Source organism: Eumetopias jubatus, unplaced genomic scaffold, assembly GCF_037043125.1.
Source record: "Eumetopias jubatus isolate StellerSeaLion01/CBP00866 unplaced genomic scaffold, mEumJub1_p1.0 scaffold_2, whole genome shotgun sequence".
In the NCBI taxonomy this organism is placed as follows: domain Eukaryota; kingdom Metazoa; phylum Chordata; class Mammalia; order Carnivora; family Otariidae; genus Eumetopias; species Eumetopias jubatus.
In genome coordinates this window covers 96387499-96413853 of record NW_028274808.1, presented here as the reverse complement: position 1 = coordinate 96413853, position 26355 = coordinate 96387499, and the positions used below count along the sequence as shown (strand labels likewise).

The window sequence follows — 26355 nt, the reverse complement described above, 5'->3', positions numbered from 1 at the left end:
CCAGGGATGTGGTTTTTGGAAAAGAGGAAATCCACATGACTAATAGACAAATGAAAAAAATGCTTAACCTTATTATTAATTGGGAACATGTTTGTTAAAACCACAATATAAAGTGTTTGATAAAATACTGTTTTATGTTCCTAGTGTGTTGTTTCTGTATCATTGATTTTTACTATATGTTACTTATTTTTGTTTACTTTGGATTTAATTTGCTCTTATTTTCTAGCTTCCTAAGGTTAAAACATATCTTTCACTAGTAAACCTTTCTTCTTTTTACAGTCATTTAAAGGTAAATTTCTCTAAGCTTTGGTTTAACTTCTAGCAACTTTTGATCTGCTGTGTTATCATGCAGTTGAAATATTTCATAATTTCCCTTGTGATTTCTTCTTTTGTTCATAGATTATTTAGAAATATGATTTAGGGGTGCCTGGGTGGCTCAGTCGGTAAGCATCTGCCTTCGGCTCAGGTCATGATCCCAGGGTCCTGGGATCGAGCCCCGCATCGGGCTCCCTGCTCGGTGGGGAGTCTGCTTCTCCCTCTCCCACTGCCCCTGCTTGTGTTCCCTCTCTCGCTGTCTCTCTCTGTCAAATAAATAAAATCTTTAAAAAAAAATATGATTTAGGGTGCCTGGGTGGCTCAGTTGGTTAAGCGACTGCCTTTGGCTCAGGTCATGATCCTGGAGTCCCGGGATCGAGTCCTGCATGGGGCTCCCTGCTCAGCAGAGAGTCTGCTTCTCCTTCTCACCCTCCTCCCTCTCATGCTCTCTGTCTCTCATTCTCTCTCAAATAAATAAATAAAATCTTTAAAAAAAAATAAAAATAAAAAAATATGATTTAAAATTTTTAAATGTTAGAGTCCTTTAAATATTAGATCCTCTTGGGTTAAACATTTTATGATATTTTGTTTCCTCTTTTGAATATTAGTTATGCCTCTTTGTAGTTTTTGTTAGTGATTAACTCTAGGGCTAATAATATGCTTCCTTAACTTCAGAATTTATTTAGAGCCATTACTGTACCACTTTATACTTTTTACTTCTCAGCTAACATTTAATACTTTTAGGCTTACCAAATATGTAATATGTAATTACAAAAATATAATTCCATTACCTTTGTGCTATCTATTGTTATATTCTTTCAGATGTATTCTAAATCCCATGTTAAAATGTTATTTTGCTTTAAAGTATCAGTTGTCTTAAAAAACAAAAGTGTCAGCGGTCTTTTAAAGAAATCGTGAAAAGAAAACAAGTCTTTTTTTTTTCCACCAACACAAAATTACCTAAATTTTTTAAATTTGAGTATAGTTGGCACACAATGTTATATTAGTTTCAGGTGTACAACATAGTGATCCAAGTCTATACCTTATGGTATTCTCACCACAAGTGTAGCTATAGTCTGTTACCATACAACACTATTACAATACCATTGACAAATTCCTATGATGCACCTTTTATCCCCATGACTTACTCATTCCTTAACTGGATTCTTGTATCTCCCAGTCCCTCTCGCCCATTTTGCCCATTCCCCTATCCTTCCCCTGTGGCAGTAGTTTGTTCTCTGTATTTATAGTTCTGATTCTGCTTTTGGTTTGTTTATTCATTTGTTTTGTAGAATCCACATGTAAGTGAAATTATATGGCATTTGTATTTCTCTGACTTCTTTCACTTAGTATAATAGTATTTTATATTTATCCTTTTAATTCCTTTCTATACTATGTTTCTATCTGCTATCATTTCCCTTTCAGCGTGAAGAGCACTTTCTAGCATTTCTTGTAGTGCAGGTCTGCTGACAAATCATCCCAGTTTTTGTTTACCTGATAATGTCTTTAATATCCTTATTTGACCCTGATTTTTGGATGATATCTTTACTAGATACAGAATCTGAATTGAAAGTTTTTCCTTTTGGCATTTTAAAAGGTGATACTCTGTTATCTTTAGGCCTTAAACAGTTTCTAATTAGAAGTCAACCATTATTTGTATTATTGTTCCCCTGTATATAAAGTGTCTTTTTTCCCCCTGTCTGGCTGTTTTCAGGATTTCCAGTTTACCACTGATTTTCAGCAATTTTATTATGATGTTTCTCAGACTGGTTTTCTTTGAATCCATTCCATTTAGGGTTAACTGAAATTCTTGGACCAATAATTTGAAGGTTTTCTGAGAGAATTTTAGCTATTATTTCTTCCTACTCTTTCTTATTCATTTTTTTATTTTGGAATTTCAATCATATGTATGTTACACCATTTTATGGTTTCAGAGATCCTGAGGTTCTTTTTGTTTTCTTACCTTTTTTTTTCTTTTTGTTCTACTGATTGGATTATATCTACTAATCTGTCTTTAATATCACTCTTTTGTCTGCCATCTCCACTCTATTTTTAAGCTCATCCAACACAAACTTTAGTTTTACAGTTTCTGTTCTTTGTAGTTTGCTTTTTTCCTGCTGAGATTCCTTATCTGTTCACTCATTATGGCTATCTTTTCCTTCAATTTATCAAACATAAATAGGTAATAGTTGCTTTAAAGTCCTTGTCTTAAAGTCTAACATTTGAACTGTCTGGAAGCTAGTTCCTATTGACTGCTTTTTTTCCTTGACTGTGGGTTACATATTCCTACTTCTTTTCATATCTAATAATTAAATATTTTATGGAACATTGTAAATACTTTAGGGATTATAGATTATGTCATCTTCCCTTGATGAATGTTGGTTTTTTTGTTCAGTTGGCTGGCCAGCTTGGAATTGTGTGGGCTTGATTTCCCTTGGTTTGGTCAGATTTGTGGAAAGTCTGTAGCTCCACAGAACTTACTCTTTAAACTGTAGAGGCTTTACTTTATAGCAAGGCCTAAATTTTAAAGTGTATCTCACTGTGGGTGCCGTGGGTATTATTGAGTGGTTAACAAGGGGTCTCCATTTTCAACTGGATTTGTATGCTTGCCATTTCCCAACACTGTGGACCTTTAGTATACCTCTTTAGCTCAACCTCATAGCAGCTACTTTTGGATATGTCTCAGGGAGTCTTGTCCTCCATGTATGTAGTTTAACCATCACGGGTCTGACCCTTCCTCGAACTTACTGCCCCCTTACCTGTCATAGCTCCGTCTTCTTCAGTGTTCTTTTCACAGATTCCATTGCTCCAGTTTCCCGGAATGCTAAGCACTACCTTCTCAGCTCAGCAGGACAGCCATTCTTTCCTTGGGCTGAAGCTTCCTATGCCATGGTTGGGAAATTGTATCCAAAAAGAGAGCTCAGGTGATGGTGGAATCGACCTTGTGAATTTCTCCTCTCAGAAATCACAGTCTTAGACTGATAGTTGTATAATGCTAAAAATAGGTACTTTGTATCAGTTAGTTGTTATTTTCATTGGGACACTTAGGCTGGTATCAGATGTACTTACTAATATCTTAATAATGATAGAATCTATGAAAAACACAGCTTGCAATTTTCTTATATTGTCTGTTGAGCAAAGAAAAGTTGCTCAATATTGATTGGTCTAAGAAGACGTAACTACGTGAATTCTCTAATACAGTGGAGTTGAGTATTATTTGGGAATGATTCTAGAGTCCTTTTAAGTTGTAAGTTGCGTATAGCCAAAATATTTTTTAAACTCCCTTAAACCACCCGTCAGATATGTATATAGTTTTAAGTATAGCCGCACGTCGTAATGTGCATGTGTAAATTTATCATGTGTATAATAATTTACAGGATTATATTTATAAAATATTCAAATGTTTCACTGTTTGAAGCACTTGAGCAAATTTATGGGAGAGTCTGACTTGGTGGCTCTTTATGTTCATGGTCATCTTTCTTCTTAGAGACTACCTTTTAAAATAATGCAAAAAAAATGCAAATGTTGTTACACTATGGTTCTCAACTTTATTTTTAAAACAAAAGCCCCTGAGGTGCCTGGGTGGGTTAGTCACTTAATTGACTCTTGATCTCAGCTCAGGTCTTGATCTCAGCGTCGTCCGTTCAAGCCCTGCATTGCACTCCCCAGTGGGCATGGAGCCTACTTAAAAACAAAAAACAAAACAAAAAACCCCTTAATTATAATTAGGTCCTTAAGGATTTGGTGTAACTATACTTGTTTGGACACTTTACTTTCCAGTGATCAGGATATTATTAAAATGTATACATCCTTTTGTTGTTTTTTTTCTTATGTGAGTTAGCATTTTAGGGTTTAATTACTTACATTAGTATATTTGTTCATTGAATAGAATGGCAGTTGCATTGCTGGCACATTATAGTTATTGTTATTGCTGCACAAGTATAAACTAAATTAAAAAAAATCTATTTGAGAGAGAGAGAGCGGGGGGAGGGGCAGATGGAGAGGGAGAGAGAATCTCAAGCAGATCCCTGTTGAGTGTAGAACCTGACACAGGATGCGAGATCATGACCTGAAGGGAAACCAAGAGTCAGACGCTTAACCGACTAAGCCACCCAGGCGCCCCTAAATCAAATTTCTGTAAGTTAAATGTTAGAAATGGTACTTGACTGAAATTGAAAATTATTTGGGTAGGTGAGATGGGACCAGAGTGTGAAGTATCTTGAAAGCTATGTAGGAATTTAGAATGAGAAGTTGTATGGGGCACCTGAGTGGCTCAGTTGGTTAAGCGTCTGCCTTCGCCTCAGGTCATGATCCCAGGGTCCTGGGATCGAGCCCCACATCGGGCTCCCTGCTCAGCAGAGAGCCTGCTTCTCCCTCTGCCTGCCACTCTGCCTACTTGTGCCTTCTCTCTCTCTTTCAAATAAATAAATAAATCTTTAAAAAAATAGAATAAGGAGAAGTTGTAGTTCTTATAAAGTGGTGTGATCAAAATATGATTTAATATGGTTTAATTTAACACAGTTACCCTAGGTCAGAGTTGGAGAGGGCAGAAATTGAGTTAAAAAACTCATTTATAGTAAAGGTGAAATGAAATGTTGAGCCAAAGTGATATTATTTTTTTTCCCACATTCATTAACAACTGATTATGTTCCAGGCTTTGTGAGAATGAAAAAGTGCCAAATTGGGAAGAGATTTTAAAGAAACAGTTCATAGTATCAGTGTGACAGAAATAGGAAAATTAACAAGGAAAAACTGAAAGGGAATGATATTGGGATTAGATTTGAAAATGTTGATGGTGTCATGGTGTCTCTTCATGTAAAATGCCTTTAATCCTCTGTAAATCCTGGAGATGGTAAGGAAGCCAGTAATGTAGATTTTAGGGTACTTAGTGTAGAAAGGAGAATTAAAACTGGAAAAATTATTGAACTTTTAAGGTATAGAAAAACAAGAGGGGAAACAAAAGAGAAAAGGACGCCCACTTTTCTTCTTAGGAGAAAAAATAGATGTAGTTATGTATAGTTTCACTTGAAGAAGACAAGAAAACAAGTGATTTCTGGGATCAGATCCACCAAGGGACATGTTCTCAACTTAATTTTTGTTTCTACTGGTTTCTTACTTTTTCTAAGGTCATATGCATCCTTAAAAAAAAAAAATCTTACCTTCGCTGTTCACCTCCTCTACCATCCACGCTGTGCTGCATATTGATATAAATAGGAGGTGAGATAGTTGAAGTGCCAAGGGTTCTTTCCAGAAACTTGGCTGAAGAAAACCCTTCCTGCTTCAACTTTCTTATTCTTGCCAATATGAATTGTAGATAAATGTATACTTCTGGAAGACATTATTAAAGTGTGTTCGTTTTTTATATACATTATAGACATATTTATCAGTAATACACATCTGCATTTTATTCCCTCTAAGTCTTTGTTTTGGAGTGTTTCAAACCTTTAGAAAAGTTTCAAGAATAATGAACATCAGTATACCCTTCACCTAGATTCAACAGTTGTTAACATCTTAACCACATTTCCTTTTTTTCTCTATATATAATACATTTATGGATGTACATAAAATGCATTTCCCTGAACCGTGTGAGAATTATTTGTAGACATTTCACCACTTCATCACTATGTCTATTATCCTATATCTCCTAAAAACAAGTGCATTCTCCTACATAACCATAACTATCAAACACAGGAAGTTTAGCATTGATAGAATGCTAATATCTAATATATAGTCCATGTTTAGATTCCTCCCAATTATCATAAGTCCTTTAAAACTTTTTTTTTATACCAACTCTAACCAAGGATTACACATTGCATTTAGAATTATATGTTTTAATGTTCTTTCATTTAGATGAATTTCTCAGCCTTTTTTTTTCATGACATTGACATTTTTGAAGCATCCAGGTTAGTAATTTTGTAAAATTTCCCTCAGTTTAGGTTTGCCTGGCATTTCCATATGATTAATTTCAGGTTAAGTATTTTGGCAGAAATATTACTTGGGTGATGTTGTGCACTGTTCAGTACATTACCTCAGGAGACATAATGATGTCAGTTCTAGAACTGGTCATCTGGTTATCAGGATGTGTACCGTATTTCTTCATTGTAAAGATACCTTTTTCCCTTTGTAATTAATAAGTTATCTCTGGAGTGACAATTTGAAACTGCTCCGCAGCAGTCCTCACTCAATGTTTTAGGCTTTATTGATGATTTTTGCCTGACTATATTACTACTGTGGTGATTATATGATTGTAATTTTTTTATTTGTTCCCTTGATGTTAATTACTTTGCATTCTTCTGTAAAAAAAACTTTATTCTCCACTTATTTATTTTTATTATTTTTTAAGATTTTATTTAATTATCAGAGAGAGACACAGAGAGGGAACACAAGCGGGGGAGTGGGAGAGGGAGAAGCAGGCTTCCCGCTGAGCAGGGAGCCCGATGCGGGGCTCGATCCCAGGACCCTGGGATCATGACCTGAGCCAAAGGCAGACACCCAACGACCGAGCCACCCAAGTGCCCCTATTTATAATAAATAAATTAATTAATTAAATAACTTATTTATTTTTAGGGTCAGTATGGACTCTAGAATGGATTCCTTTCCTTTTTTCTTTTTTTTTTAAGATTTTATTTATTTGACAGAGAGACACAGCAAGAGAGGGAACACAAGCAAGGGGGAGTGGGAGAGGGAGAAGCAGGCTTCCCGCCGAGCAGGGAGCCCGATGCGGGGCTCGATCCCAGGACCCTGGGATCATGACCTGAGCCTAAGGCAGACACTTAACGACTGAGCCACACAGGAGCCCCAAATGGATTCCTTTTCAATCCTGTCATCATTCTTTCTTAAAAAATATTTATTTATTTTAGAGGGAGCGTGGGGGGAGGGGCAGAGGGAGAGGGAGTGAGAGAATCTCAAGTAGATTCCCCACTGAGTGCAGGGCCCTACGCAGGGCTTGATCCCATGACCCCGAGATCATGACCTGAGCCAAAACCAAGAGTCAGACGCTTAACTGACTGAGCCACCCAGGCTACCCTATCATCATTCATTTTGATGTTCAAAATATCTCAAATCTGGTCAGGTTAGAGCTCTCTCAGGTTGACTGGTGTACAACTGGTATGTCCCCTTCTGTTTAGCACTTTTCATACTTTATGACACAACAAGATGGTCTATTTGCCCTTCTCTATTTTTTCTTGGATATCTTTTTTTTTTATTGTAGATGCATGTATAAATATATATATTTATTTTTCACTGTTTTAACTATTTTTAAGCGTACAGTTTTTGCTTGTTTTTTAAATGTGGTCTTCCCTGGTTCTGTCCTTAATCTCCTCTCTATTACTTTGTTATCTTGTATCATCTTGTTTACAAGTAAGAGAATCTACTCCCAAGTCTTTTTCATTAACTGTATGCTAATGACTTCCCAGTGTCTGTGGGTATCTAGCAATATATAACCAGTCTATTAGATTTTCCAGCTGTCTCTCTTGTTCCTCAGGTATCTCATTTATGTTGTCTCCATTTCAAGAAATTAAAGGAACCTATCTTCTATATTTTTAAATTTAGGTTGGATGCCTCAGGACATCAACTTCTAACTTCCAGCATGCAGTTTGTCACTAAGTCCGATCCATCCTTTCCTATCCATTCCTACTGCCTTACAATAGTTCTGGCCTGCATCATCTCTCCATGTGGTTTGTACAGTAGGTTCTTGGCTCTAGTTTATTTTCTTTTTAGCTTTCCTTTTGTCAGAATAGTCTTCCTTTCTTTCTCCTTTCTCCCTTTAGCAAGTAAGGGAAGAATTTATTACTAGAAGTCCAAGAAGCAGTCCTTGCTTTCAGGCAAGTATTTCTCTGAAACTTAAGAGAATGATTTTGCATCTTTCTGCTCCCTAACTTTGGTGTACTTTTCTTCTATGTTAATTTCATTTTCAGTCAGGCTTTCTCCATTTGATTGCAATGATGGGTACTGTTTCAGGCTTACATTATTTTCAGCGTAAATGATCTCAAGGAAAATAATGTAATCCCTCAAATTTCTAAGGTATAGATTTGACCATTTGCATATTTTTCTTAACGCTAATCAGTGCTTCTTTACTCTCCCCTCCACAATAACGTGCAAATCCTTGGCAAATAATAATTCATGATTTGGTTCTCACATATCTATCTTCATTGTGCCACTGCTTTCAGATTTAAATTTTATACTCCATCATTACCACATTGCATGTTTTGTTCCCTCTGCCTGCAGTATCATTTCATATGGTTTGCTTGCCAAACTCCTTTTCATCCTTTAGATTGCAAAACCTAGTTCAGATATTATCCTCTCAGGAAACACTTCTTCGATAGCTTTTATTGTTATCTACTCCAGAAAAATACTCTTCTACTCTTGTACCTCATATGTGCCTATTTTTAACTCTCACACTGAAATGTAATTCATGTATTTATAAGTATTTCTTATCCATTTGATTAAGACTCTTTGGCCCGTTTTTGAGCAAGGCAAGGTATAAATTTATAAAAAAACAAAAATTAGATTTGAATGTACGTTTAGTTGTGGTAGATTAGCTAATTCATGTGAGTCCTCCTGTTGAGAACAACTAGGAAAGTTGGTTTTTAAAAAAAAAAATCTTTGTGAAGGCACAGTAGAGCTAACAGTATAGTAAAGAATTGTGTGGTCAAAATCTGGAAGAAGGAAATCTAAAGAAGACTGGCATCAGTGTCTGCATATCCTTAGAGGCATCTGTCAGTTCCAGAAAAAGCAACTGAGAGGCAGAAAAGAGATTTAAAAAAAAAATTCATGGGGCTAGTGTGACAAAAATTGGAATTCAAAAACTGGAGGGAGGGGACCTCTCGTAAACCTTCCAGGCTTTGGGAACTCTAAAGGGCTACATTTTAGAAATCAGGGTGAACTGGAAAAGATCTGCTTTCAGTGGTCAGCTTCTACTGAGTCAACATTCTGATGCCTCTAGCCACTTAACTGAAGCAAACAAATCCTTTCTGGAGGAAAATAGCATCCTAGGCCTCAAAAATTGTTTTTTTTTTAAGATTTTATTTATTTATTTGACAGAGAGAGGCAAAGCGAGAGAAGGAACACAAGCAGGAGAGGGAGAAACAGGCTTCCTGCCGAGCAGGGAGCCCGATGCAGGGCTTGATCCCAGGACTCTGGGATCATGACCTGAGCCGAAGGCAGACGCTCAATGACTGAGCCACCTAGGCACCCCAGGCCTCAAATTTTTAATAACAATCTCTGTCTCTCAGAAAATAATCAGGCATATAAGAAGACAAGATGATGTGATAGGAAAAAAAAAAGGGAACAAGAAATAGACCCATAGAGATTCTTTTTTTTTTTTTTTATGATTTTATTTATTTATTTGTCAGAGAGAGCACAAGCAGGGGGAGTAGCAGGCAGAGCGAAAAGCAGGCCTGCCACTGAGCAGGGAGCCCAGTGTGGGACTCAATCCCAGGAGGACCCCAGGATCATGACCTGAACCGAAGGCAGACCTTAACTGACTGAACCACTCAGGTGTCCCAACCCATAGAGATTCAGATAACAGAGTTATCAAACAGATTTTAAGTTAGCTATTGTTAATATGACTTAAAAAAAGAAAAAAGAGACAAAGGTGGAGAATTTTATTGGAGAACTAGAATCTTTAAAAAAGATCCAAATGGATATTCCAGAAATGAAAAGTGTAATAACTGAGCACAGTGAGTTGCCTTCACAGTAGATAAGTACAGCTGAATGCAGAATTACTAAACTATAAGATAGAACAAAAGATTCCAGAGTGAAACATGGAGCAAAAAAGGTGGATAATGTCAAGATTTCATTTTTTTTTTTTTTTGATGGTTGCAATGATGTGGTTGGAACCTAGAGGGTATTATGCTAAGCAGAATAAGTCAATCAGAGAATGACAAGTATCATATGATCTCACTGATATGAGGGATTTGAGAAACAAGAAAGAGGATCATAGGGGAAGGGAGGGAAAAATGAAACGAGATGAAACCAGAGAGGGAGATAAACCATAAGGGACTCTTAATCTCAGGAAACAAACAGGGTTGCTGGAGTGGAGGGGGCTGGGAGGAATGGGGTGGCTGGGTGATGGACACTGGGGAGGGTATGTACTAGGGTGAGTGCTGTGAATTGTGTAAGACTGTACCCCTCAAACAAATAATACATTATATGTTAATAAAAACATTAAAAAAAGGTGGATAATACAGAAAATAGTATAAGACATAGGACATATAGTCAAAAGGTCTAACATATATTTGGATTCTCAGAAGAGAGATGAGTGAGAGAATAAGGTAGAAGTAATATTTGAAGAGATTATAGGTGGTATTTTACCAAAACTGATGAGGGGTAACTTAAGAAGTCCTGAGAACTCCAAAGAGTATAAATTCAAGGAAAACCACATCAAGGCCGTCCTCGTAAAACTGCTGAAAGCAAATAATAAAAGCCATAGAAAAAAGACAGATTAAAAGCTACAGTTTTTTAAATCTTTTAAAAATATTTTATTTATTTATTTTAGAGACAGCACAAGCCGGGGAAGGGCAGAGGGAGAGGGAGATAAACTCCAGCAGATTCTGCACTGAGTGCGGAGCCCGACACAGGGCTTAATACCACAACCCTGATATCAGGACCTGAGCTGAAACCAGAGTCAGATGTTTAACCAACTGAGCCATTCAGGCACCCCAGAGCTACACTTTTGTTGTTGTTGTTGTTGTTGTTGTTTTTAAATAAGCCTTTCAGCTAACTTCTCAGCAGAAATAATGGAATCCAGGAGAGACAATGGGATGATATAATCACAGTACTGAAAGGGAACTAGTGTTCAGGAATAAAGGTAAATAAATCATTTAATTGTATACTTAAAATAGGCAAATTTTATGGTAAATGAGTCATATCTCAATGAATTTGTTTAAAAATGAAGGTAAAATAATTTCAGCCATGTGAAAATTGAGTAAGTTTATTTTCAGCAGATCTGCTTTAAAGAAAATATTTTTTTAAAGATTTTTTTATTTTTTTATTTGAGAGATAGAGAATGAGAGATAGAGAGCACGAGAGGGAAGAGGGTCAGAGGGAGAAGCAGACTCCCTGCCGAGCAGGGAGCCCGATGTGGGACTCGATCCCGGGACTCCAGGATCATGACCTGAGCCGAAGGCAGTCACTTAACCAACTGAGCCACCCAGGTGCCCTGCTTTAAAGAAAATATTAAAGGGAGTTTTTTAGGCATAGGAGATACAGTCAAAAGATTTTGAAAATGATTTGAAAATGATTCCAGAAGGAAACTTGAAGAAATAGAAAAGAATGAAGAGCATTGTAAAGGGTAAATGTGTTTATAGATTTGAATAAATACTGATAATAAATACAACAAAGCTGGTGTAAGTCTATTGATAAAGTGGATTTTTTAAAGCAAAAAGAATTATTCAAGATAGAAAGGGACACTTCTTAAGTATAAAAGGTTTAGTTGCCACAGAAAATACTTCTAAATGTGTATGCATCTAATAACATGGCATCAAGATACATAAGACAAAAATTGACAGGTAACAAATTTATAATCGTAGTGGGAGATTTTGAAACACCTTTCTTATCAAGAAAAGTGCAAGATTTAGCAAGAAGATAAAATCAATAAGGATGTAGAAAATGCAAACAATACAGTTAAGAAACTGCTTAATTGACATAATGAAATACTGCATCAACATCTGCAGAATACACATTTTTTTTGCACTTTGACCCTTAGCTCCTACCAGATGCAAAGAATCAATTCTACATATATTGTGATTCTAAATATGAAAGGCAAAATAATAAAATTTCTAAAAGATGAAATAGTATCTATATGATATTTGAGTAGGGAAAGCTGTGTGTGTGTTGCTTTTTGCTTTTATTCCCCAAAAGTTTGCTCCCCAAACTTTTACAATAGAGTAAGTTAATTTCACAATCAGATGAAAAATTATAAAGGGAAGGTATATAGCATCTATAGAAAGGGGAAAGATTTCCTTTTTAAAAATTTTTATTTATTTTGAAATTTTTATTTAAATTCTAGCTAGTTAACATGCAGTGCAATATTGGTTTCAGGAGAATTCAGTGATTCATCACTTACATACAACACCCAGTACTTATCACAAGTGCCTCCTAATACCCATCACCCATCCAGCCCATCCCCCAATCACCTCCTCCATCAACCCTCAGTTTGTTCACTATCATTAGGAGTCTCTGGTGGTTTGTTTCCCTCTCTCTTCTTTTTTTTTTTCTCCTTTTTCCCCCTTCCCCTATGTTCATCTGTTTTGTTTCTTAAATTCCACATATGAGTGAAAACCTATGATATTTGTCTTTCTCTGACTGACTTAATTTGCTTAGCATTCTACACTCTAGCTCCATCCATGTTGTTGCAAATATCAAGATTTCATTCTTTTTATGGCTGAGTCGTAGTCCATCATATATATATTTACCACCTTTTCTTTATCCATTCATCACTTGATGAACGTTTGGGCTTTTTCCATAGTTTGGCTATTGTTGATAATGCTGCTATAAACATCGGGTTGCATGTACCCCTTCAAATCTGTATTTTTATATCCTTTGGGTAAATACTTAGTGCAATTGCTGGATCATAGAGTAGTTCTAGGTTTTACTTTTTGAGGAACCTCCATACTGTTTTCCAAAGTGGTTGCACCAGTTTGCATTCCCAGCAACAGTGCAAAGATTTCTTAAACAGGAAATTACACAATGAAGGAAATGACTTTTAAAATGCATTACATTAAAAAAACTTTTTTCACCAAAAGACACCATAAGAGAGTGAAAGGCAAGTTCCTTCTTTCACAGAGTGGAAGAAGACATTTACAACATTTTATAAAGAGTTCTCATAAATCAATAAGAAAAAGAAATCTATAGAAAAATGAGTAATGGAATTGGGGGCACCTGGGTGGCTCAGTCAGTAAAGGGTCTGCCTTCAGCTCAGGTCATGGTTCCAGGGTTCTGGGATGGACCCCTGTGTTGGGCTCCCTGCTCATCGGGAAGCCTGCTTCTTCCTCTCCCTGCCCCCCCCCGTCCCCCAATTTGTTCTCTCTCGCTATCTTTCTCTCTCTTAAATAAAATCTTTAAAAACTGAGTAATAGAATTGAATAGTCACCTCACAAAAGAGGCTAGCCAAATAAAACATACTAAATGTTTTTAGCATCATTAGTAATCAGAAAGATGAAAATTAAACCATAATGTGATTACACATAGATCTACCAGAATGGCTATATATTTAAAGTTTTGATTTTATTTTGAGATATAGAGTTCCAGGATGTTGGAAATATAGTACAGAGCAGTCCAGTGTATCCTTCACCTAGTTCCCTCCAAATTTTATATCTTACATAATTCAAGCACAGTATTAAAACCAGAATATTGACATTTCTTATCACAAATGTATGTGTATAGTTTTTTTTTTAAAGATTTTGTTATTTATTTGAGAGAGAGAGAGACAGAGATAGAACACAAGCAGGGAGGAGAGGGAGAAGCAGGTTCTCCGCGAAGCAGAGAGCCCGCTGCTGGGCTCGATTCCAGGACCCTGGGATCATGACCTGAGCCGAAGGCAGATGCTTAACCGACTGAGCAATCCAGGTGCCCCGTGTATGTATAGTTTAACGTCATTTTATCACGTGTAGATTCATATAACTACCATCACAGTCAAGACACTATTTATGTGCCTCCCCTTCACTGTTCCTAACCCCTGGTAACCACTAATCTGTTCTCCATCTCTATAATTTTGTCATTCTGGTAATGTTCTATAAATAGAATCATAGAGCATGTGATCTTTTGAGATTGATATTTTTTTTTAAGATTTTATTTATTTGATGAAAGAGAGAGTGAGAGAGCACAAGCAGGGGGAGCAGCAGAGGGAGAGGGAGAAGCAGGTTCCCTGCTGAGCAGGGAGCCTGACACAGGACTCCATCCCAGGATGACCTGAGCTGAAGCAGATGCTGAAATGACTGAGCCACCCCAGTGCCCTGAGATTGGTATTTTTTAATCATAATGCCCTTGAGGTCCATCCAAGTTGTTGTGTATATTCATAGTTTGGTCCTTTTTAGAATGACTACATATTTTTTAAACTGACAATACCATGTGTTGGTGAGGATGCAGAACAATATGTATTGCTAGTGGGAACATAAATAGGTACAACTACTCTGAAAAAGTATTTGGCATTTTCTACTAAAGTTGAAGCATACCAACCTTTTCAACAATTCCAGTTCTAGTAAACATTCAATAAAATGTGTTCTTTGGGGTGCCTGGGTACCTCAGTCTCTTGAGCATCCTGACTCTTCGTTTTAGCTTGGGTCATGATCTCTGGGTCATGAGCTCAAGACCCACATCAGGCAACGGAGTATGCTTGAAATTCTCTCTCCCTCCCCGCACCCCCACTCTAAAATAAATACATAAAAATCTTTAAAAATTTATATCTTTGTCAGCAAGAGAAGTGTTTTGTAAAAATATATTTATCACAACATTATTTGTAATTGTTGTAATCTGAAAAGGAATTGAATGCTTATCAACAGTGTAATGGGGTTTTTAAAATTATGGTGTGATCATACAATAGAATACCATAGAGCATGGATGAGGAAATTTTTTGTGTGAAGAGCTACATAGTAAATATTTTAGTCTTTATGGGTCATACATTATGCCAGCTACTCTGCAGTTGCAGCAATGAAGCAAACATGCCATTAAGCAAATGGGTAGGGCGGTGATCCACTGAAACTATTTACAAAGACCTGTTCGGCCTCTGGGGGCTGTAGTTTGCCGACCTCTGCTGTAGTGTTACAAACTATAAAGGAGTCTCATGAAGATAATTTTGCATACAATAAACCATACCTTATGATTACATTTTTATAAATTTCAAACCCGGGCAAAATAAACCTGTAGTATTGAAGTCAGCTAATTGATTGTCTTTAGGGAGAGGAAGAGGGTAGTGACAAGAAGGGGCATGAAGTTACTTCTAGGGTGCTGGTAACATCTTTTCCTGAATGGTAGTTACAGAGGTCTGTTCCCGTTAGGTTAGAACTATATTATTTATCTCTGGCATATGATAATCATAACAGTAATTTTTTTTTTTTTAGTAGGAATTGCTAATAAGATAAGGGACCGTGAGGAGTAATGACTCTGAATTAGCTTGAAGAGCTTATTGAAGACTTTTGGGAACGCAGTATTGGTATAGGTACAAAAGCTGAAGTAATCATTTTTTTTTAAAGATTTTATCTATTTGACAGCACTAGCAGGGGGAGCGGCAGGCAGAGGGAAAAGCAGACTCCCCGCTGAGCAGAAAGCCCAATGCGGGGCTCTATCCCAACATCCCAGGATCATGACCTGAGTTGAAGGCAGACCCCTAACCAACTGAATTACCGAGGCGCCCCTGAAGTAATCATTAAATGTATGTTCATGAAAACATGATAGATCCTAGTTTAAAAGACTAGCAGGATCTAATGAATGGTGTGAGCTGACAGTTATTCATGTTTGAAGGCACAAGGGAAAGATTATTTGGTTAGCTGTTAAGAGCAAGGTACTATGACTGTTTTGTAATGATGATATTTTTTAGTTTGGTCCATCTCACAGTTTTGTTATGGTTTTTACCTGCTAAAATCCTCTTTGGATGTTGTTCTGTAATGGGTCATGGACCCATTAGCACTGAGTGATGTAGGTGTGATATAGGGTTTATTAGAGGAAACTTAACAAAAAGTAGTAGAGTGCAGGGAGTCTCTCAAACTCTTTTTATTTCACAGCTTAGGCCAGGCATGAATGGTCGTAATGCACCATGGCCAAATGACCTTACACTAGAGACTGACCTCCACTCTGTAATCCTCTCTATATATATGTAGGTTGGGGCAGAGAACATCTAAGTGACTATGTAACAGTTGTTAGAAAGGGGAAGCTTCAACAGTCCATGAGGCAGGGATGGCCTCTTCTTCCTTCAAGCTCAAAAAACTCAAACCTACTAAGCCTTCTTGCTGCTAACCTTATAAATGGGGTTTGGAAATGAGCCTCCAGGGCCATCTAGATTTATCATCACATGTTTCCCATTACTAGAAAATGAAGTGAAAACTTCTTGGCCTGGTATAAAGGTCTTCTAATAGCTTTCTCCCATTTCTGTATCAGGCCTTTTTGCCATTGATTCTACACCTCTCATTAACTGAATTATTTTCTAATAAATGGTTGCTTATTCCAAGCTTCTCATCTTTGCTCGCATTACCTGATTTGGAATGCTTTTCCCTTTCTCTAAATTTCTCATTCTTGTCCCATCTCTTCTGTGATGCCTCCCTGATGATCTCAATTCTTATACTAAATATTAACAATTTTTCATATGCTGCCTAATATTATTAATTTTTATGTGTACCTTTCTTTTTTTCCATCTAAGTTGTAAATTCCTTAAGAGTAGGAAACATACATTATTAGATTACTTTGTAACCTCTATAATACCCTAGTGGACCTGTGTGTAAATGCTCAACAAATAATGAATGATTAGAATGTATGCTCTTACAATGTATTTTAATTATAATATTCATAAGACTTTGGGGTTCTCTGTTCCTCTTTTAGATTCTGAACATTAATTGTTAATAAGTATAATGCTAGATTATTAGGAAATTTTTTATTCTGTTGTAGTTAAACTCGTTTTTTGAGATTGGTAACAATTATTGTTTGCTGGTCACTCTACTAGCCAGTTTAGTAATTAGATTCCTCCATTCTACTTCAGCAAGAAGTTGAGAACTTTAAGAAGCTAAATCTCATTAGTAAAGAGCAGTTTGAAAACCTAACACCTGAACTTCCTTTTGAGCCAAACCAAGAAGTTCCTGTAACACCTTCACAGTCCAGGCAAGGTATGTAAATCTGCTTTTCTATGTAATACTTTCTGAATAGTATTAAAGCAGTTCTAAATTGTTTTAAAAGTTTTCTTTTTTTCTATCTGTGGAAAACATTTAGGTATCTGGTAAAAGACTAGAATTTTAAAACTCAACTTTTATTTATCCTTTGGTGAACTTCAAAACATTTTAGAGACTTCAAAGTACAGACTGTAAATTTGGTAAGTCAGCCTTATAGTATAATCCCACCTTGCTCTTGGTGACTAGGCAGGTAATCACAGAGGTGATCTAGGAGTCATCTGTTGTAACAGCAGATCATGTTCAAACCCAGATGCTTACTGAAAAGCAAGTAGAATTGGTTGGTTCTTTATGTGTCTCATTTGATTTTGAGATTGCTGGGAATGTTTCTCTTTTTGAAATAAAATTTTTCGCTGACTTGCTGATTCCTTAAAATATACCATTAACATCATTCTTTTGTCCTAAGGCCTTAGCTTAGTGTGAACATATAAATATATTTGGGAGATACATAAATTGAATCAGACATTTTCAGTCAAGTGTAAGGGATTTTGTTATAGTTTTTATGAAGGCAGGTTAAAGAAAAACTTTTAATTTTGAAAGCTTCAAGCATATGCCAAAATAAAACAAATTGTATAATGTAATGAAACCCCCATGTACCCATTTGCTACTTAATTTCATAGCCAGTTTTGTTTCATCTCAGCTCCACTCATTGTCTTTACTCCCACTGGATAATTTTGAAGCAGACTTCTAATAATTATTATTAATATTTTTTCATTCCTATGTCTTTTTGTATGTGTCTTTAAAAAGAACTCTTTTATTTTTTTTAAAGATTTTTTAATTTATTTTTTGACAGAGAGAGACACAGCGAGAGAGGGAACACAAGCAGGGGGTGTGGGAGAGGGAGAAGCAAGCTTCCCGCTGAGCAGGGAGCCCAGTGTGGGGCTCGATCCCAGGACCCTGGAATCATGACCTGAGCCAAAGGCAGATGCTTAACAACTGAGCCACCCAGGCACCCCTAAAAAGAACTCTTTTAAACACATAACATATATCATTATCACATCTAAAATTAATATTAATTCCTTAATATCAAATATCTAATTAGTGCTCACATTTCTTCAATTGTCATTTAAAAAAAATTGGGATCCATGTAAGTTTGAACATTTCAAGGTTGATTTGTCTCGTTTAATCTATAGGTTCAAAGTAATTCTGTTCCTTGCAATTTATTGTTGAAGGAACTAGGTTGTTGTCCTGTAGAATCTCTCACATTTTGGATTTTGCTGATTGTATCGCCATGGTTTCATTCAGCCTGTTCTCTGGTCCTGAATTTTCTGTAACTGTTATTGTGATACAGAGGCTTGATCAGATTGAGGCTTAAATTTTTGCGAGAATATGTCATAGGTAATTATTGAATATTTTTACCAGGAGGCACATAATTCTCAATTGTCTCTCTCGTTGTGGCCTTAATAGCCATTGATAATAATTGCTTGGAGCTTTTATGTCACAAGGGGCTACAAAATGGTGATTCATCTGTTTTTATCATTGCTTCTTAAATTTAGTAGATAGAATACTTCATAAAGAAAAATCCCCCTAATTGATTATTTGTTTATCCTGAGATAGAGTTCTTACAGGAAGGAGAATAAGTGCTCAATTTTTTCTCTTTGTTCACTAGTTTTCAAAGTAATGAGCTGGTTCCCTAACATCTTTCATTGATCACCAATGAGGTTTAGTTTTTTTGTTCATTTTAAATTATCGTTACGGTTTCATAAATGCATTAGATGTGTTTTACTCTGTTGTAGTTAATTTTTTTAAAGATTTTATTTGAGAGAGAGGGAGAGAGCACGAGGGGAGGGTGGTGGGGAGAAACAGAGGGAGAGAGAGAAGCAGACTCCCCACTGAGCAGGGAGCCTGATGCGGGACTCAATCCCAGGACTCTGAGATCATGACCTGAGCTGAAGGCAGACACTTAACTGATTGAGTTACCCAGGTGCCCCATTGTAGTTATTCTTATTGATATACTTTTGCTGCTCGTCAGTTTATTGGCTTTTAGCTCCAAGTCCACCTTTCATTGCTTTCTTCTCTGATAATGGAGTTAGACCGTTAACTGTTTTGTTTGCCACCGGGCATGACGATAAGTTTTGTCAGTACTTGAGTTGCTACTGAGTTGGTATTGTTTCTAGGCTTTTTTGATTATAAACTCATGTTGATATGTTCTGTTCCACTTTACGATTAAAGGTTTTAATTTTAATTTGTTTGATTTTGTGTGTGTACTGCTTTTTACTTATGTGAAAAAAAATCTTGTGTTCCTAACCACAGTAGCAGGATTATTTACTTGTTTATCCTTTGATAATAGTTTTAGGATTTAATATTAATAATATTAAATAATACTATTACTGTGAATACTGAAAGGTTACTTCTTTTAAATTTCTTTAAACTTTTTTTATTTTTTTAAAAAAATTTTTATTCAGTTAGCCACTATAAACTTTTACTTTTTAAAAATTATTTATTTGAGAGAGAGAATGAGAGAGAGAGAGAGCACATGAGAGGGGGAAGGTCAGAGGGAGAAGCAGACTCCCCGCCGAGCAGGGAGCCCGATGTGGGACTCGATCCCGGGACTCCAGGATCATGACCTGAGCCGAAGGCAGTCGCTTAACCAACTGAGCCACCCAGGCGCCCAAAAAAATTGCTATTCTAATAGATACGTAGTAGTATCTCATTGTGACTAAAAGTGTTGAGTATCTTTCTGTGTGCTAATTTGACATCAGTATATCTGGTGAAGTATCTGCTCAAATCTTTTTTTTTTTTTTTTAAAGATTTTATTTATTTATTCATGAGAGACGGAGAGAGAGAGAGAGAGAGAGAAGCAGAGAGAGAAGCAGGCTCCCAAGGAGCAGGGAGCCCGATGCAGGACTCGATCCCAGGACCCTGGGATCATGACCTGAGCCAAAGGCAGACGCTTAACCATTTGAGCCACCCAGGCGCCCTGCTCAAATCTTTTGATATGTTTTTTTTATTGAGTTTTCTTTTTTTTTAACTTTTTTTTTTCTTAAGATTTTATTTATTTATTCGACAGAGAGAGACACAGCGAGAGAGGGAACACAAGCAGGGGGAGTGGAAGAGGGAGAAGCAGGCTTCCCACTGAGCAGGGAGCCCGATGTGGGGGCTCGATCCCAGGACCCTGGGACCAGGACCACTGAGCTGAAGGCAGATGCTTAACGACCGAGTGACCCAGGCACCCTTGATTACTGTTTGCATGATATATAGTATATTTTTTTCCCATTCTTTTACTTTAACCTACCTATTTAGTTTGTTATAGATAGCATATAGTTGGGTCATCTTTTTAAAAAAACTCTTTGAGTATAGTTGACACACAGGTTACATTGGTTTCAGGTGTACAACATAGTGATTCAGTATCTCTACATCATGCCATGCTTACCACCTGTGTAGCTACCATCTGTCACCATACAGTGCTGTTACAGTATCATTGACCATATTCCCTATGGTGTACCTTTTATTCCCGTGACTTACTCTATAACTGGAAGCCTCTATCTCCTCCTCACTTTTTCTTCACCCATTTTTCCCATCCTCCCAGCCCCCACCCCTCTGGCAATAGTCAGTTTGTTTTCTGTGTTTATAGGTCTGATTCTTCTTTTTGTTTGTTTATTCATTTGTTTTTTATATTCCACATATAAGTGAAATGATATGGTATTTGTCTTTCTCTATCTGACTTATTTCACTTAGCATAATATCCTCTAGTTCTTTCTACATTGTCACGAATGGCAAGATCTCATCCCTTTTTATGGCCAAGTAATACTCCATCGTGTGTGGTATATATACCACATCTTCTCCTTCCATTCATCTATGTGTGGACACTTAGTTTGCTTCCATATCTTGGCTATTGTATATAATGCTGTAGTAAAACAAGGAGGGTGTGCATATATCTTTTCAAATTAGGTTTTTTTTTTTCTTTTTGTAAATACCCAGGAGTAGAATTATTGGATCATATGATATTTCTGTTTTTAATTTTTCAAGGAACTTCCATACTGTGTTTCCACAGTGACTATACCAATTTACATTTCCACCAGCAAGAGGGTTCCTCTTTCTCCACATCCTCACCAACACTTGTTGTTTCTTGTCTCTTTTATTTTGGCCATTCTGATAGGCATAAGGGGAGTTGGGTCATGTTTTTTTTATTCAGTCTGACAATCTGTTTTTTAACTGGTGTGTTTTAAACTGTTTACATTGAAGTAATTATTGATATATTTGGATTTAGATCCATCATTTACTGTTTGTTTTCTGTTTGTTCTCTGCTTTTTGTTTCTCTGTTTTCCTTTTTCTGCTCTCCCTGGATTTTCTGGAGTTTTTTTTCCTTTTCATTTTAATTTATCTCTGCTAAGTTTGGCTATATATGGCCTTTTTTGTATAATTATTTTATAATTTATTTTAATGGTTGCTCTAGGGATTGCCAAACACATACTTTTCATTGAGAAGTTTATTGAGAAATATTTTACTACTTCAGTAGGAATGTAGAAACCTTATTTTCAGTGTGTTTATGCTATGGTCATATCTTCATTCACTGAAAATCCCATCAAAGTTAGACTTTTTCACTTTTAACTACCAACTGTATTTTAAAGAATTTGAAAGGAAAACACACATATCAAGATTCTTACCATTTCTCTTGGTCTTCCTCTACTTTTGATGTTCCACGTTTCCTTCTTAAATCATTTCCTTCTGTCAGAAATACTTTCTTTAGCAGTTCTCTGAGGGCAATTCTGCTGGCTTTGGTTTGTCTTAGTTTTCCTTTGTCTGATGATGTCTTTATTTCACCTTCATTACCAAATGATGTTTTCACTGGATATAGAATTCTGGATTGATAGTTCTTTTCTTTCAGCACTTTAAAGATTTATTTATCTGAGAGAGCAAGCGAGTGCACACCTGTGAGCAGGGGCGAGGGGGCAGAAGGAGAGGGAGAGAGAGGGAGAGAATCTTAAGCAGACTCCCCACTGAGCATGGAGCCTAACTCAGGGCTCAGTCTCACGGCCCTGAGATCATGACCTGAGCCAAAACCAAGAGTAGGACCCTGCTGACTGAGCCATGCAGGCACCCCACTCTGAGCACTTTAAAACTGTCATGCAGTTCTTTCTGGCTTCCATGGTTTCTGATTTTTTTTTTTTTTTTTTTGGATTATTTCTACCCCTATATCTTCAAGTTCATCAGTCTTTTCTTCTGCAATGTTTAATATATTTTTATACCCATTCAGTGCATTTTTAATCTCAGCTTTTATGTTGTTCTTCTCTAAAAGTTTAGTTATTATTATCTTTATTTCTTTTTGATATGTTTATACTTTCCTCTACCTTATTGAATACATGGAATATAGTTGTAATGACTTCTTTTGTAAGCAAAGTATAAATCCAGTATTTGGATTTATATCTAACTGCTCTCATACAGTGGACAGTACATGATGAGTCAAAACTGGCCTACCATGGTCTAATCTGGCCATACCTTTATTTACATGTAGTCTGTGGCTGTGTTACAATGACAGGGTTGAGTAGTTTCAATAAGGACTTTATAACTTGAAAAGCCAAAAATATATACTGTCTTGCATTTGTAGAAATCATTTGCTTGGGGCGCCTGGGCCCCCTGCTTGTGTTTCTGCTCTTGCTATCTCTCTCTCTGTGTCAAATAAATATGTAAAATCTTAAAAAAAAAAAAAAAAGAAAAGAAAACATTTGCTTAGTCCTGCTTCAAAGGCATTTTATTTTTAAAAGAAACTAAATTTGGCAGTCCTCATGTAGCATGTTTTATTATCAGTCTTCATTGAACACCAACAGCATTATATTAAGTTTTGGTTTTATAAAGGCATTCCTATCTATAAAGACAATGAAGACTAGGGACAAGGTTCATATGGTTCAGGTATGCAGCTGTTCCAAGATTTGATTCAGCAATCATAAAATTTGGGAACTCTTAAGTAGAAGAATAGTTAGCATACCCCTTAGTCCATTGGTTCTTTTTTTTTTAAGATTTTATTTATTTATTTGACAGCAAGAGAGACAGTGAGAGAGAGAACACAAATGGGGAGTGGGAGAGGGAGAAGCAGGCTTCTCCTGTGAACCAGGGAGCCCGATGCACTCACGCCCCAGTCCATTGGTTCTTAAACTTTAGCAAGTATCACATTCACCTGGAAGGCTTGTTAAAACAAATTAAAGGATGGGCGCCTGGGTGGCTCAGATGTTAAGCATCTGCCTTCGGCTCAGGTCATGATCCCGAGGTCCTGGGATCGAGTCCCACATCGGGTTCCCTGCTCAGCGGGGAGCCTGCTTCTCCCTCTGCCTCTGCCTCTCTCTCTCCCTGTCTGTCATGAATAAATAAATAAAATCTTAAAAAAACAAAAACAAAGGACTCCATACCCAGAGTTTTTGGTTTAGTGAGTGGAGGTGGGACCTGAGCACATACATTTCTAACAAGTTCCATGTCATGCTGATGATGCTGATTGGAACTACACTTTGAAAATCAGTACTTTAGCCTAGTTCTCTGAAATATCAGTCTTCTCTTATAAACCTGTAGCAGAAACTGTGTGATAGACAGTGACAGTTGAGGTTACCTGAAGGGTAGATGGCTTGGTCTTTTGTCTTGTTTTTTTTTTTATAGCTTTTTTTGAGGTATGGTTTACATACCATAAAACTAACCCATTTGTGTATTGTTTCATGAGTTTCAGTGACTTTGTATAGTTATATAGTAGCACCAGAATTCAGTTTTAGAACAATTTATCATGCTAGCGAGTTCCCTCATGATCATTTACAGTCACTCTTCCATTATTATGAAAAATGCTATTTTGAACATTCTCGTACAAGAGATGCCCTATCATTTTGATTAAGAAGGTTTAACATCCAAATGATATTCATATAGCATCCTAGGCTTATAGTTGATTAAAAAACAACTTTAATATATTCTTGTTCCCTAATTACTTATATTTCTAGTAATAAAATTTTTATATCTACTATAAATATTTTATGTACTTGCAGTTATCTTGTTTTTTTTGATAATTTTATCTCAAAATGTTGTAAACTGGTATAGATGTGCTGTAAAAATTTTGTAAAATGTTTCTTTTGAGATAACACTCTATAGGTCCTAGTCTTCACAAAATTGACATATCTGCTCTTATGGGTGGGTAAAATTTACATGTAAATAAATCTGGAATAAAATAAATATAAAACTGAAATTTAATTTTTCATATGGAAATGTTCAGATAAAATCAGAAGTAGAGAGGACTGTTTAATGAACCCAATGTAATTATCTTACCTAATTTCAACAGTTGTTAATAGTTTGACATTCATTTTTCATCTGTACCTTGTTCCCCATATGTTTCTGGTATTTCATGTTGAATCTCATTTCATTCAAATAAATATTTCTTCTGCAAGTACTTCATTGTATATCACAATGTGCAGTTTATGTTTGGTTTTCCCTGATGTTTAGTATATATCTTTCTTTTTAAATCTTTTTTTTTTAAAGATTTTATTTATTTATTTGAGAGAGAGATTGAGAGAGAGCAAGCACATGAGAGGGGATAGGGTCAGAGGGAGAAGCAGACTCCCTGCCGAGCAGGGAGCCTGACGCGGGACTCGATCCTGGGACTCCAGGATCATGACCTGAGCTGAAGGCAGTCGCTTAACCAACTGAGCCACCCTAGTATATATCTTTTTCAAGTTGGTTGTTTGAATCAGGAACAAAGAAACATGCTTTCCATTTGATCAATAGGACAGTTAAGTTACTCTTAATCTGTAAGCATTCATCTTCTCTAATTTTTCCATTCCAATGACTCGTTGAAGAAACTGGTTAATTTGTCATAAGATTTATGATCCGGATTTACCTGTTTGTATCTTCATGTCAATCAGTATGTTCCTTTATCTCCTCTATTCCCTATGAACTAGTATTTAGATGTAGAAGATTAGTATATTCAGGATTTTTATTTCTCTGGTGGCAAGACTGTTTCTTAGAAGGAGCTATTTACTTCCAATTATATCATACAGTGTCTTTTAGGCTCTCTTTTTTTTTCTTTAAAGATTTTATTTCTTTATTTGACAGAGAGAGACACAGCAAGAGAGGGAACACAAGCAGGGGGAGTGGGAGAGGGAGAAGCAGGCTTCCCACGGAGCAGGGAGCCCAATCTGGGGCTCGATCCCAGGACCCTGGGACCATGACCCGAGCCAAAGGCAGATGCTTAATGACTGAGCCACCCAGGCGCCCTCTTTTAGGCTCTCTTTTGCTGCTGCTATGATTGATCATTGGGTTTAAATGTTATTGGCCTGATCCATTCATCATAAAGTTTCCCTTAAACTTTTTTTTTAGAACAGTTCTAGGGTCACAGAAAAATTAAGCATAAGATACAGAGATTTCCCATTTTCTCCCTGCCCTGAGCTTACATGATCATCACCTATCTGGTGAAGGATGCTGCTTCCTCATAGCAATAACCCACATCAGAGTGGTACATTTGTTACAATTGATGAATCTATACCAACACATCATTATTACCCAAAGTCTATAGTTTACATTAGGGTTCACTCTTGGTGTTGTACATTCTTTGGGTTTTGACAAATGTATAATGACATGTATCCATGACTATAGTATCATACAAACTAAAAATCCTGTGTGTTTCACCTATTCACATTTCCCCCACCATACCTCCAACCCTTGGCAACCATTGATTTTTCTACTGTTTCCATAGTTTTCCTTTCCCAGAATATTGAATAGTTGGAATCCTACAGTGTGTAGCCTTTTCACATTGGTTTCTCTCACTTAGTGATATGCATTTGAAGTTCATCCATGTCTTTTCATGGCTTGATAGCTCATATGTTTTTAACACTGCATAATATTCCATTGTCCGGTTATACCATAGGTTGTCCATTCACCCACTGAAGGACATCTTCATTGGTCCCAAGTTTTGGCAGTTATGAATAAAGCTACCTAAACATCCATGTGCAAGTTTTTGTGTGGACATGCTTTTAGCTTCTTTGAATATGTACCAAAGAGGCTGATTCCTAGATCATATGGTAAGAGTATATTTAGTTTTATACAAAACTGCCAAACTGTCTTCCAAAGTGACTGTATCATTTTGCATTCCCACCACTAATGAATAAGAGATCTTGTTGCTCCATATCCTTGCCAGCATTTGGTGTTGCCAGTGTTCTGGATTTTGGCCATGCTTACAGGTATGTAGTGGTAGAATTTGAATAAT

The 26355-nt window shown here is 36.6% G+C and overlaps 1 protein-coding gene across 1 annotated transcript in view; it reads left to right on the top strand.

Moving 5' to 3' along the window:
- Positions 1-26355, top strand: part of LARP1B (La ribonucleoprotein 1B) — a 118135-nt gene that overhangs the window by 71631 nt on the left and 20149 nt on the right. The window contains 1 exon segment of the mRNA XM_028102364.2: positions 17003-17126. Within this exon segment, the coding sequence (XP_027958165.2) occupies positions 17003-17126 (124 nt within the window).